This window comes from Cucurbita pepo, chromosome 5 (genome assembly GCF_057944985.1).
Source record: "Cucurbita pepo subsp. pepo isolate OVF chromosome 5, ASM5794498v1, whole genome shotgun sequence".
Taxonomy (NCBI): Eukaryota; Viridiplantae; Streptophyta; class Magnoliopsida; order Cucurbitales; family Cucurbitaceae; genus Cucurbita; species Cucurbita pepo.
The window spans coordinates 16,832,749-16,845,832 of NC_141802.1; the positions used below are offsets into that span (position 1 = coordinate 16,832,749).

Below are 13,084 nucleotides of genomic sequence, written 5' to 3' on the forward strand. Positions count from 1 at the left end.
TTTTTCATTTTTCAAAAACTTTAATTAAGGTAAAATATTAAAATCTACAAATTAATAAAATTTCGATTTTTAAATGTATTTTTAGCGGGACATTTTATGCACTTTAAAATAAAAATTTATTAAATGAAATCAATATAAAATGTAAATTAATATCCAAGGTTTTATGGTCTAGTGGTTAGGACATTGGACTCTGAATCCAGTAACCCGAGTTCAAATCTCGGTGGAACCTTTTTCTTCATTATTTATATTATCATTTTTCATTTTGAAAAGTTACGCCTACAGCAAGCCTGAAAGCCATGCCTTCCACAAAACATAGAATTCACCAATAATAATATTAATAAAAAACCCCATACATTTCTCAAAGAATGACAATTTTCCATGGCAGAGACCTGAGGGTGTCAGCCACCCTCTCCGGCTACAGAACCAATAGGTTCGGGTTGGGTCAGGTTGGGTCGGGTAGTTATCAGGCTCTCTCAATTGGGATGTCTGCTGTGTTTGTTATTGACAAAGAATCGATATCAATGAATTTTCTTTAATGGTAATGATACTCTACTCTCTCGTCTTGCTCATCCGGTGGCTCGGGGAATATCTCCTTCGACTGCATTCTCCGTGACACTTCACCGCCGTTGTTCTGGCCACTTCCCTGTGAACCTGAACTTCCTGACTGTTTGAAGCTACCTCCCACTGCCCTTGACATTGTCGCAGCTGGTACGACCGTTATATCCGATAGGCTCTGTCGCCAGCTCCCGAACAAAGCTGCATTCCAGCTTCGTGAAGATGTCGCTTGCAGCCTACCTGAACTTTCTTGTCTCACTACCTTTAAAGGGTTTTCCAAGGCCTTTAGAATGTATCTCATCTGAGGTCGTCTCGAAGGCTTCGGGTTTAGACATGACTTTGCAACAACGGCCATAGCCCACACTTCCTCCAAGAAATCCTCGTCGACGATCAGGTTCGGATCGATGATTTTGGTCACTAATTCTTTGTCGTGGATGTTGATGTATGGGAATGTTTGATCATAAAATTCCTTCAATTGGGTGTCTGGGGTGCCACTGATGCCATCCTTGCCTGTCACTAGCTCTAATAACACCTTCCCAAAGCAGTAAACGTCATAGGAACACACTGATGTCTGTGACCCTGCAAATTTCGATTCAAGAAAGCGATCTTAGACTAAACACGGTTTCAAATATGGGACTAACTTTAGATCCTATTGTCCTTTTTCGACTTTCCCTTCCGGGCTTCCCCTCGAGATTTTAAAATACGTCTATTAGGGAGAGGTTTCCACACCCTTGTAAGGAATGTTTCGTTCCCTTCAACCGATGTGGGATCTCACAATCCACCCCCTTTGAGAGTCCAGCGTCCTCGCTATCATACCGTCCGGTGACTAACTTTGATACCATTTGTAACAGCCTAAGTTCACCGCTAGCAAATATTGTCCTCTTTGAGCTTTTCTTCTGGGCTTCCCCTCCAAGTTAACGCATATGTTAGAGAGAGGTTTCCACACCTTATAAGGAATGTTTCGTTCCCTTCTCCAACCGATGGGGATCTCACAATCCACCCCCCTTGGGGGCCAGCGTCCTCGTTGGCATACCGCCCAATGATTGGCTCTTATACCATTTATAACAACTCAAACTCACTGCTTGCTAGCAGATATTGTCTTTATTTGGGCTTTCCCTCAAGGTTTTAAAACACGCCTGCTAGGGAGAGATTTTCTTATAAGGAATGCTTCGTTCCCCACTCCAACTTATGTGGGATCTCACAGATAAACATGCATACAGCCATGACAAAGGAAATCTTTAATCATGAAAGGAAGACAAAATGTAAATTTGAACATACCAGAAGAACCTTGCTCGGACGACCTGCACGTTTCAAAGAGAAAATGATCATTACAGCCTCATGTGTAAAGAAAATACATGATAGAAATAACCAATATTTATGAGCTAGAATGAGTACTTACTGTGGCACCATGTTTTAATCATAGAGAATCATCATTGTAATGAAGAGAAAGATAAACTGAACCGTTGATATTTCAATTGTAATGAAGAGGTGAGTACTTACTGTGGCAACCGAAGCAACCTGGAAATTCGATTCTGGTGGCTGTTCGAGTCCCCATCTTCGGCACAAACTTCACTCAAGCTCCCGAGTCGGACTTCAAATTTATCATCGAGAAGTATACTGCTAGCTTGAACATCTCTTCAATGACCAAAGGAAAAAATGTTGATAACTTAACAACGTATACAATCACACAAGAGAGCTCATAACAGCCTAAGTCCACCGCTAGCAGATATTGTCCTCTTTGAGCTATACAATCACAAAACAGAGCTCGTAACAGCCCAAGCCGATCGCTAGTAGATATGGTCCTATTTGGGCTTTTCCTTGGGCTTTCCCTCAAGGCTTTAAAAACGTGTCTACTAGGGAGAGGTTTCCACACCCATATAAAGAATGTTTCGTTCTCCTCCCTAACCAATATGAGATCTGACATCCACCCCCTTCGGGGCCCAGCGTCCTTGTAGGCACACCGCCTCATGTCCACCCCAGTTTTCACATCCTTATAAAGAATGCTTCATTCTCCTTCCCAACCAATGTAGGATTTCACAATCCACCCCCCTTCGGGGCCAGCGTTCTTGTTAGCACACCGCCTTGTGTCCACCCCCCCTCGAGGCTCAACCTCCTCGCAGTCACATCGCCTGATGTTTGGCTCTAATACCATTTGTAACAACCCAAGCCCACTACTAGCAGATATTGTCCTCTTTGGCTTTCCCTTTCAGGCTTCCCCTCAAGGTTATTAAAACACGTTTGTTAGGGAGAGGTTTCACACCCTTGTAAGAATGTTTAGTTCTCCTCCCCAACCGATATAGAATCTCACAGAGCTTGAGTTTAGTTTACTAAGAAATTTGGTCAACTGACTCAGTCGCGATAGAAATATGGATAACTATATTATTAGCCCAATCACCCATACATTGATCTTAATCGAAGGAGCCACAAAACGACAATAAGCGAACACGAGCAATTGATAACATACACATCAACAAAACTCGAAAGTAAATAGACAATAACAAAGGTTCTAAGTACCTGTGCACGAGCGGCGGAGAACATTCATGATGCATATAAGCAAGACCCTCAGCAGCTCCTGATGCAATTTTAAGTCTTGTTATCCAATCCAAAGACTGCACATTTTCATCATCAACATTACTTTTCCTAACCAAGGAACTCGCCAAGTCTCCATTTGGCATATATTTATAAACCAAGAACTTCTCATGCTCATTATCTAGGCAATGTCCTAAAAGGGGAACCAATCTCGTATGCGACGCCTTACTAAAAAAATCCAATTCCACTCGGTAAGTTTCCTTTTTAACCGTTCGCAAGTCGATCTTCTTGATAACGACATTGGCCCCATTGTCCAAGACACCGCGGAATAGATCCCCGGAGTGACCAAGTTTGATTAAGTTCTCATCACTAAAGCCACCAGTAGCCTGAAGAAGCTGTTTATCTGTAAAAACGTCGCCTAAACTCGAAAAGTTAATCGATTGGTCAGGAGGGAGTTCACTGCTTCGAGTAGGTATCGGTCCTACACTAACACCCCTTTGATTCCCCGACGCTCTCTTCCCGCCAATATATAGAAACAGCAGCATTGCTAGCAACACCATAAAGACAATAAACCCGACCCCTCCAAATACGCTGGCCAATATGATTACCCTTTTATTGATCTTATTCTTGCCAGACTTTTCGGGTAGAGGAGGTTGTGCAGAGCTTGGTTTGCCAAAATTATCAAAATCAAGACCTTTTGCAGTATAAAATGAGGAGCAGTCTTCCAATGTCCTCTGACTGGAAACATTTTGAAGACAATTAGTCTCAAGAGATGCATTCATTGACACAAAGTTTGGAACTCTGCCTTCAAAATAATTTCCAGATAGATCAATGACTCTAAACCTTCCTAGAACAGGCACGAGGCTACCGTAAAACATGTTTCGAGAAATATTCAATGTTCCATCAGTCGAATTCGAATTCAAGCTTGAATTAGGAAGCATACCAGTGAAGTTATTCCCAGAGATATCAAGAAACCGCAGCCCAGGCGTCAAGAACAACACATCAGGGGCTGCACCAGTAAAACGATTGTCATTGATAGCCAATGCCTGCAATTGGGTGAGCGAAGAAAACAGAGCATCTGGCAGTGATCCACCGAGTAAATTGTTTCTTAGTAACATTCTCTGCAGGCGGCTCATGCCCTTTAGATCTGGCGGTAGCGGCCCGGAGAATTGGTTGAAACTGATATCAAGATCCACCAGGACACCCAGGTCGCCGAGTGAAGCAGGCAATGAAGAACTGAGATTATTGCTGGAAAGGTTCAATTGTTGCAGCTGCCTAAGCGACCCAATGAGGGGAGGAACTGACCCATCTAAACGATTTGAAGAAAGGTCAAGAAATTTGAGGTTTCCAAGGGATGATACTGATAAAGGGATGGAACCAGTGAGCTCATTACGGGCAAGATCAAGCACAGAAAGCCGAATAAGTTGGCCAAAACTTGCAGGAATCGACCCATTTAGCTTGTTATTGGAGAGATACAGAGTGGTTAGATTCGTTAAATTTCCAAAACTCAATGGAATAGGACCAAGGATAGAACAAGAACGAAGATCAAGAACTTGCAGAGACTTGAGCGATGAACCAAGCCAGTCAGGAATGGCTCCCGGAAGCAAGAACCTAGAAGCATTAAAAGACTGGAGAAGCGTTAAATTAGCTAAAGCATCAACAACAAATTGTGGGTTTTGTCTACCAAGCCGAGTTCTTCGAAACCCAGAAACGTTGATCCCAATAACTCGACCATTCCGACATTCAACGCCGTTCCAAACAGAGCAAGGGTCCGCTTTGATGGGCCAGTCCCTGCCTCGCAAACCCAAGGACGATCGAAGTTCCAGAAGGGCTACCCGCTCTGTTCTAGAGCTCAGCTGCTGAAATGTGGGCTCAAAACAGGACAAGAACAACAAGAGCAAGAACAAGAACATGAAATCGAGTGCGTTTCGCATATCCTCCCACCACAGCTCATGAATAAACTCCAATCTCTAGATCCAAAATCCCTCAATCTTCACTTTATGTCAAATCCCAATCCATTTGACCATAACCAAATCGCTCAAAGTTAAACAAACCCATTACAGAACCGGAAAAGGGGAAAAGGGAAGAAGGGGAACCTTCAAAAATTGACGAACAGCACAGTTTTAATAATAGAAATCTTGGGTGAAGAAAGCTGTAGATTGGCACTCCGAAGCCGCTTTTGGGGAAGTGGGGTTTGTTTGACCTTCAACTGCTACAGCTCAGCCCCAAAAGCCACACACCCGATTGCCTTTCTTGCTTCCTTTTGATTCAATCTTTTCTTCTTCTTCTCTGCTTTCTCTGAAAATCAAAAGGAAATTGGTTTTTTAATCCTTCGCTCACTGTTTTCTATGTTAGTTCATCAGACATCTCTCTCACCTTGCCTGGGAAGCGACTGAGTGGAAGCGACTCTGCTACTGTAACAATAACACAGGTTTTTTAGGTTTCAGACAAAAAAAAAAACAGAATTGGTTGCATTATATTTTAGGTAAATTTATTATAAATTACATTTACAATTAATTTTATAGGAAAATTATTAATTATTTATTTCAAATAAATAAAAGTTTCATTGACTTTTTTTTTTAAATCCAAAATATTCTTATGGTTTAAAAAGTATTTATAAACTTTTAAAAATATTATTAATATTTTTACTTTTATAAAAAAAAAAAAAATAAATAATTTTATTTAAGGATATTTTTTAATTTCTTAAAATTTAAAGGTGTTATTATTAATTTACCATATGAATTTTAGATAGGTTCTCTGATAAATTATTGAATTTTTTATCATTAAAAATCACATTTTTTTTCTTTTTCGTTTTGAATATTTAAAATTTGTTATATTCTAAAAATAAAATAATAGAAGTATTTATAAATTTAATATTTAAAGTGGAATTTTGTGTCTGGTACTTTTAATTATATTTTAAATAAAATTTGACAATTATAAGCTCTGGTCTTTTAGTTTTATAATTAATTTTAAAAGATATTTGATATGTTTTGGATGGTTTATAAATAAAATTTAAAGTTTATTGACTAATTCTAATATTAAAATAATATATTTACGATTGACTTTTCTAGAATTTATAGATTTATTGTGTTTTTCTTTCGAGCGTTTAAGTCAACTTCTATGAACATAATTAAACTGTCAACTGCGTGTCTTCGTATATTTATTGTATTTTTATTTCTTAGTCTTTTAAGTATTCGGTCAATTATGATATATTATAGTTGGTTGGTATGAGGGTCGTTTAGCTAAAATGAGCTGATAAAACTAAAAGAATTTCCATTATTTAGATAAGCTCAAACAAATTGATTGAGTTCACCGTAATAATGGTGATGACATGTAACTGAGAGATCTCACGTCGATTGGAGAGAGAAATGAAGCATTCTTTATAAACGTGTGAAAACCTCTCTTTAACAGACTCATTTTAAAATCATGAGACTAATGACGATATGTAATTGGCCAAATTAGACAATATATGTTAGTGATGGCCTTGGGCTATTACAGTTGGTATAAGAGTCAGGCACTAGGTAGTGTGTCAACAAGGATGCTGGCCCCAAGGAGGTGGATTGAGAGATCCCACATCGATTGGAGAGAGGGCATTCTTAACATCTGCTAGCGATAGTCTTGAGCTGTTATAGTTGGTATTAGAGCCAAACACTGGGGCGGTGTGCCAACGAGGATGTTGGGTCCTAAGGGAGTGGATCGAGAGATCCCATATCAGTTGAAGAGAAAACATTCCTTAACAAATTACATAAACCTCTTCCTAACAGACACTGTAATTACAATGACCTACATCGATTGGAGAAACGACATTCTACCTCTACTTAATAGACACGGTAATGACAATGATCTACGAAAGAGATTTTAGTTTATAACATACGAAAAAGAGACTCGATTGAGATGTAAACTGAGTGAGTCGAGACCTTAAATGGCAAACGTGCATGAGTTGAAACGGTACTTGAATCGGTAGTAGGTCGAATAGATAAGTCCACCTCTTAAATATCATAAATTGGTCGACAAAATTCATAAAGATTATTTGTTGGACCATTTTGGAAACCTTTGTGGGTTCAAAGCTCTTTAACTTACCAACACCCTCGATTAAAGTGGGCATTTGTAGTAGGACTCAATCACTCTCAACTCCCTACCAATTGGGTGCATTTAGAATAGCAATTCAATGCCTTCCCCATTTCATTTATACTCCCTCTTAACCATTTGCACCCGTCACTTTCTCTCGGTCGGTACAACTGTTCCCAATTTTTAGTTCGATATGAGTTGGAATCTTTAAAAATATAGAGATGATTGAATCTAAGTAGCTCGTTCAGAGTTTAACCGTAACGCCTCATGTCCAAGACATGACCACGTTGCCTATTTGTTATTTTTAAGAGCGAAAACTATCTTCCATAAACCAACACGAGTCGTTTTTGCATATTTTGTCCTCACTCACATGCTTTCTAGAAAAATTCTCAGGAGGTCACCCAATATAAGATCGTTTCAAGCTAAGTATGCTTAATTTTGAAGTTTTTATGATTGAATCGTTCTTAATTTTGATGACGATTGTTGTATGATATTATGGACTCACCACGCACGGGTGAAAATAGGAGAACAGATAATAGAAAGTTCTAGAGTCGAAACGGTAGCGGGAGCTCAAAAAATTAAAATAGAATAAAATAATTTATTGTTGGGAAAATAAACAAACTAAACTGCTAGTGTGGGATATCCGATTGGAAAGAAGAAAATGCTCTTGTTGAGAGTTGAACTCAAGACCTCCCGCTTACTAAACGGGTGCTCTAACCAACTGAGCTACAAGAGCCACTTAAAAGAATTGACATACCAAATGGAGAAACGATAAGCGAACTAACTTACACATTAGGGTGGGATATTTGCTTGGAAGAAGGAAATGCTCCTATATTGAGAGTTCAACTGAAGACCTCCCACTTACTAAACAGGTACTCTAACCAACTGAGCTACAAGAGCCACTTCAAAGAGTAGACATATCGAACCTAGAAACGATAAGAACACAGGAAGGCACATGACAATCGTAACCACACGGATATTTAGTAAAACTAAACCTTCCGTGGATGCATGCTAGTAAAACTAACCTTCCGTGGATAGCATCAGTATGACCTAACTAGGAAGTATGAGATTAGTTACACTTATTAGTGGCTCGACTTATTTGTTCCTTGCATGATATATTGGATTGTTTTTCTACTGTAGTATATAAACATGCTCAAATGGAGGATGGAAATGTATATATCTGCGCTCCGTGCTTGATGGATGTTATCGTAGCATTGAACATGTGTAACTGTATATATGATATGATTGACTGTACATTAGCTCCCCAGTAAAGATCGTAAATCAAATTGAAATTGAAAGCGAAGATGAATTTTTCAAACGAACAACAATTGATTAAAGGAATGGAGAAAATTAAGGCAAAATGATGGTCAAATGATTCGAACAATTAGAAGATTCTTAATGAACAACGAACAGGTAGGGACAACCAACAAGAACACGGAACATAAATTCGTATTATCAACACAATCGTGGTATTACAAATTCCAAATTTACCAACCTAATACACTTTTAAGAAACATTTCTAATCTAAACACAAACATTACAAATTCAAACTTAAAACAATCAAACAAATTTATACAAATTCAAACTTTTTCGGATCTCTAACTCAAACCACTTCGATCTATAAACGTCTTTTATTCAATCACGGCTCCCAACTCGAACAAAAAAAAAAAAATCTATTTTTACCACTAAACTATAACTCGATCTTAAACAACAACAATAAACCCGACCCATCCTAATAGGCTAGCCAATATAATTACCCTTATATTGTTCATGTTCTTCCCAGACTTCTCTGGAACAGGAGGAGGCCGTTCAGCGACTGGCTTACCAAAATCATCAAATTCAAGGCCTTTTGCAGCGTAAAACGAGGAGCAATCTTCCAATGTCCGCTGCCTGGAAACATTTCGAAGACAATTACTCTCCAAAGATGCATTCATCACTACAAAGCTTGGAACACCGCCTTCAAAATAATTCCCAGACAGATCAACAACACTAAACCTTCCAAGAACAGGCACGAGCCCACCATAGAACATGTTTCGAGAAACATTCAACGTCCCATCGCTAAAATTCGAATTCAAGCTCGAATTTGGCAGCAACCCAGTGAAATTGTTCCCAGAGATATCAAGAAACCGCAGCCCAGGCGTCAAGAACAACACGTCAGGGGCTGCACCAGTAAAACGATTGTCATTGATAGCCAACGCCTGCAATTGGGTGAGCGACGAAAACAGAGCATCTGGCAGTGATCCACCGAGTAAATTGCTTCTTAGTAACATTCTCTGCAGGCGGCTCATGCCCTTTAGATCTGGCGGTAGTGGCCCGGAGAATTTGTTGAAACTGATATCAAGATCCACCAGGACACCCAGGTCGCCGAGTGAAGCAGGCAATGAAGAACTGAGATTATTGCTCGAAAGGTTCAATTTTTGCAGCTGCCTGAGTGACCCAATGAGCGGAGGAACTGACCCATCTAAACGATTTGAAGAAAGGTCAAGAAATGAGAGGTTCCCAAGAGATGATATTGACAAAGGGATGGAACCAGTGAGCTCATTACGGGCAAGATCAAGCAGAGAAAGCCGAATTAATTGGCCAAAACTTGCAGGAATCGACCCATTTAGCTTGTTATTGGAGAGAAACAGAGTGGTTAGATTCGTTAAATTACCAAAACTCGATGGAATCGGACCATGGATTGAACAAGAACGAAGATCAAGAACTTGCAGAGACTTGAGCGATGAACCAAGCCAGTCAGGGATGGGTCCAGGAAGCAAGAACTTAGAAGCATTAAAAGACTGGAGAAGCGTTAAATTAGCTAAAGCATCAACAACAAATCGTGGGTTTTGTCTGCCGAGGCGAGTTCTTCGAAACCCAGAAATGTTGATGCCAATAACTCGAGCGTTGCGACATTGTACGCCGTTCCAAACAGAGCAATGGTCGGCTTTGATGGGCCAGTCTCTGCCTCGCAAGCCTAAGGACGATCGGAGTTCCAGAAGAGCTGCGCGCTCTGTTCTTGAGCTCAGCTGCTGAAATGTGAGCTGAAAACAGGGGAAGAGCAAGAACAAGAGCAAGAACGTGATATCTATTGCGTTTTGCATGTCCTTCCACCACGGCTCATGAATGAACTCCAAAATTCCTTGATCTTCCCCTTGTGTCAAAACCCCTCGATCATTGAAATCCCTGTGTTTTTGGATCCTGAAGATGATTGATTTGACAGATTCAAAAGAGGAAGAGATGGAAGATGAAGAGATTAAGAACAAAATTGATTGATATATCTTGAGCATTGGCAATGAAATATTCAAACTTGATAAATTATTCAAAATATTTTTGGTCACCGTCGAGATGGATTAATTCATCTTGGTGAAATGAATATTCTAATTCGTTACAATAATGTATTTCTAAATATAATACGAAATTTCGTAGGGTGATGTAGTGATGTGTTGCATGCAAATGGTTCAAGGAAGGATCATGTGTTGCACGTCGAAGTTATTCATGTATTGGTTTGGTCCCGTTCAAAAGATTGGTTTGGTTTTATTATAATATTAGTACTATAACATTTCAAGCTCACCGCTAGTAGATATTGTTTGCTTTCGCTCGTTATGTATCGTCGTCGCTTTAAATGCATCTACAAAGGAGAGATTTCCACACCCTTTAAAGAATGCTTTGTTCCTCTTTCCAACCGACGTGGGATCTCACAACCTACTCCCTAGGGAGCCCAGCGTCCTCGCTTACACACCGCCCACTTCTTTCCCCTCTCTAATCGATGTGAGATCTCACAATCTACTTTCGTGGAGGGCTCGACATCCTTACTAGCACACAGCCCTCTGTCTGGCTTTGATACCATTTGTAACGGTCTAAGCCCACTATTAGTGGATATTTTCCACTTTGGCACTTTACATATCGTCATCAACCTCACGATTTTAAAACGCATCTATTAGGCAGAGATTCCACACCCTTGTAAGGAATGCTTCGTTCTCCTCTCCAACCAATGTGGGATCTCACAAGTACACGGTAGGTTTTCCTCGTTTTAATCTAGCATTGCTTTAGATAAGACGTATGCTATCTAAAAGGTGATTTAGAGCTGAGTAACCTTTTTACCATCATTCAATTTAGGTTAATGATTTTCGTGCTGGATGTCCTTAGTCAACGTGATGTAAGCATGCATTTTTGTTTTGTGATACTTCTATGGTTCGTCTCGGGTCTAGGTTATCCCATGTCTAATGCATATTATTGTGATCCGATTTTGATGTGGGTAAAATACTAATTTATTTTTTAAAAATATTTGTCTAGAATAATCAATAATTTCCACTATTTAATAGAAATATTTAATACAAAGTCATACAATAATCAAATTAATTTTGAAAAGTTCAACTAATTTTTTCAATTGTTCTAATTATTATTATTTAATGGAGTATTTAACTCAAACAAGCAAGCAATGTCCTTTTTGTTTATTAATTTTGATTTAAAAATTTTATATGTCCTTTTCCCTAATAGACAAAGCTAGCTTTTTTGTGGTAGGTGTTAATTATTTATATAAGATTGATTAATTCAAAATATAACAATGTTTTTTTTTTTTTTTTCATTTCTTATTTTATTGTAATAATATTTTTAAAAATTATATTATAACTTAATTGGAATATTTTTGTGAAAGAAAATTGAAATTTATGATAAAATATTACTAATAATTTATTTTGTTTAATTCAATAATTATAAGGTTCGGGTTAACCACGACCATTGAAATAGAAATTAATACTTTTTCTATTCAACTTTGTCTGAATTTAATATTTAAAATATTTAAAATAATAAAAATATTCTAGACTTACAAAAATAAAATAAAATATATAAAAGTGTTTCAAAAAATACGTTAGAACTTTAAAAAGTTTCATTAATACCTTTAAACATTTAAAAAATACTCCTCGTGTGAGTACTGTGTTAAAAAATACGTGTGGAATTTTAAACGTAGCGTTAACACCCTTTACCCTTTATAAAAATGTTTTAAAAAAAATCTTATCGTGAATATATGGAAAAAAAAAATCGTCTATTAATACTTCATAAATTATCTCCAAAATTATTAATGTTATTTTAAAAAGTGTAAACGTGGTAGTAAAAATCTTTTTAAATTTAAAAAAAAAATTAAGAAAAAAAACTAATAATAAAAGTATTTTTTTAAGTTTAAAGATATTTTTTAATTTTTTAATTTTTTTTTTAAATTTAAGGGTATTATTAAATCTTTTATAAACTGTATTTTTGAGATAAAATTCAACATTATTTTTTTTTTATTAATTTAACCTATTTTAAATGAATTGTATTATGTTTGTAATTATTCTTATAAAAATACCTAAAATAATAATTATGTGAATTCACCTCGATCCTAAAATGGTAATTAAGCATAAAAGGCAATGAGATATCCATAATCACAAATTGTTACGTCAGAAATTAATCATAAAATAATAAGTTATTAAACTAGCCACCAATTATAAGTTGACATGTGTCCTATATTTAATTTGAAGACAAAAATTGACAAATTCTCAAATTAAAGTGAATATGTTTAATTAAGTAATTAAATTAAATTTAGTCAAATTGGACCATACGAAATATGGGCCGAAGTTTTAACTCAAATTAAATGGTTAAGCCCAAAAATAACAAACCCAGGTTTGATGGTTGGGCCCAAAGCCCATTAAGACCCAAAGCCCACATAATCATGGAAGATTATGATTATATTATTATTATTATTATGTTCTTGTCCTCCCAACGGATCTCACAATCCACCCCCTTCAGGGCTAGCGTTCGACCAGCGATCTTGCTGACACTTGTTCCCTTCTTCAATTGATATGGGACCCCCTAATCCACCCCCGAGGCCCAACGTCCTTGCAGACACACCTTTATGTCTATCCCCTTCGGAGCTTAGCCTCCTCATTGACAAATTGTCCTCTGCATCTGACACCAT

The 13,084-nt window shown here is 37.7% G+C and overlaps 1 protein-coding gene, 2 non-coding genes and 1 pseudogene across 4 annotated transcripts; 1 reads left to right on the forward strand and 3 right to left on the reverse strand.

Moving 5' to 3' along the window:
• The first annotated feature begins 157 nt into the window (after positions 1 to 157).
• TRNAQ-CUG (transfer RNA glutamine (anticodon CUG)) lies at positions 158 to 229 on the forward strand. The gene has a single exon. It is a non-coding gene; the product is annotated as a tRNA-Gln (tRNA).
• An 86-nt stretch (positions 230 to 315) lies between these two features.
• Positions 316 to 5,516, reverse strand: LOC111795784 (putative LRR receptor-like serine/threonine-protein kinase At2g16250). Of its 2 annotated transcripts, XM_023678367.2 has the most exons (4): positions 3,070 to 5,515; positions 2,056 to 2,190; positions 1,834 to 1,856; positions 316 to 1,134 (listed from the first exon to the last, which is right to left on the reverse strand). In XM_023678367.2, exons 1-4 carry the CDS (start codon positions 5,016 to 5,018, stop codon positions 533 to 535), a joined length of 2,709 nt encoding a protein of 902 aa, XP_023534135.2. In that variant the 5' UTR covers positions 5,019 to 5,515; the 3' UTR covers positions 316 to 532. The 2 variants fall into 2 exon arrangements, with proteins under 2 accessions (XP_023534135.2, XP_086980452.1); XM_087124326.1 differs by lacking the exons at positions 316 to 1,134; positions 1,834 to 1,856 and having other exon boundaries at positions 1,863 to 2,190; positions 3,070 to 5,516.
• Positions 5,517 to 7,814: 2,298 nt separating this feature from the next.
• TRNAT-AGU (transfer RNA threonine (anticodon AGU)) lies at positions 7,815 to 7,888 on the reverse strand. Its single transcript has one exon. It is a non-coding gene; the product is annotated as a tRNA-Thr (tRNA).
• A 703-nt stretch (positions 7,889 to 8,591) lies between these two features.
• On the reverse strand, positions 8,592 to 10,345 carry LOC111795117 (putative LRR receptor-like serine/threonine-protein kinase At2g16250 pseudogene; annotated as a pseudogene).
• Between the last annotated feature and the right edge of the window lie 2,739 nt (positions 10,346 to 13,084).

What these genes read in the sequence shown, in the direction of transcription:
- LOC111795784 (XM_023678367.2), bottom strand. Translation starts at nt 5,018, where the DNA reads ATGCGAAACGCACTCGATTTCATGTTCTTGTTCTTGCTCTTGTTGTTC. An exon ending in TCTCCGCCGCTCGTGCACAG is followed by an intron (nt 2,191 to 3,069) that starts GTACTTAGAACC and finishes TGGTCATTGAAG; the next exon opens with AGATGTTCAAGCTAGCAGTA. An exon ending in GTCCGAGCAAGGTTCTTCTG is followed by an intron (nt 1,135 to 1,833) that starts GTATGTTCAAAT and finishes CGAAATTTGCAG; the next exon opens with GGTCACAGACATCAGTGTGT.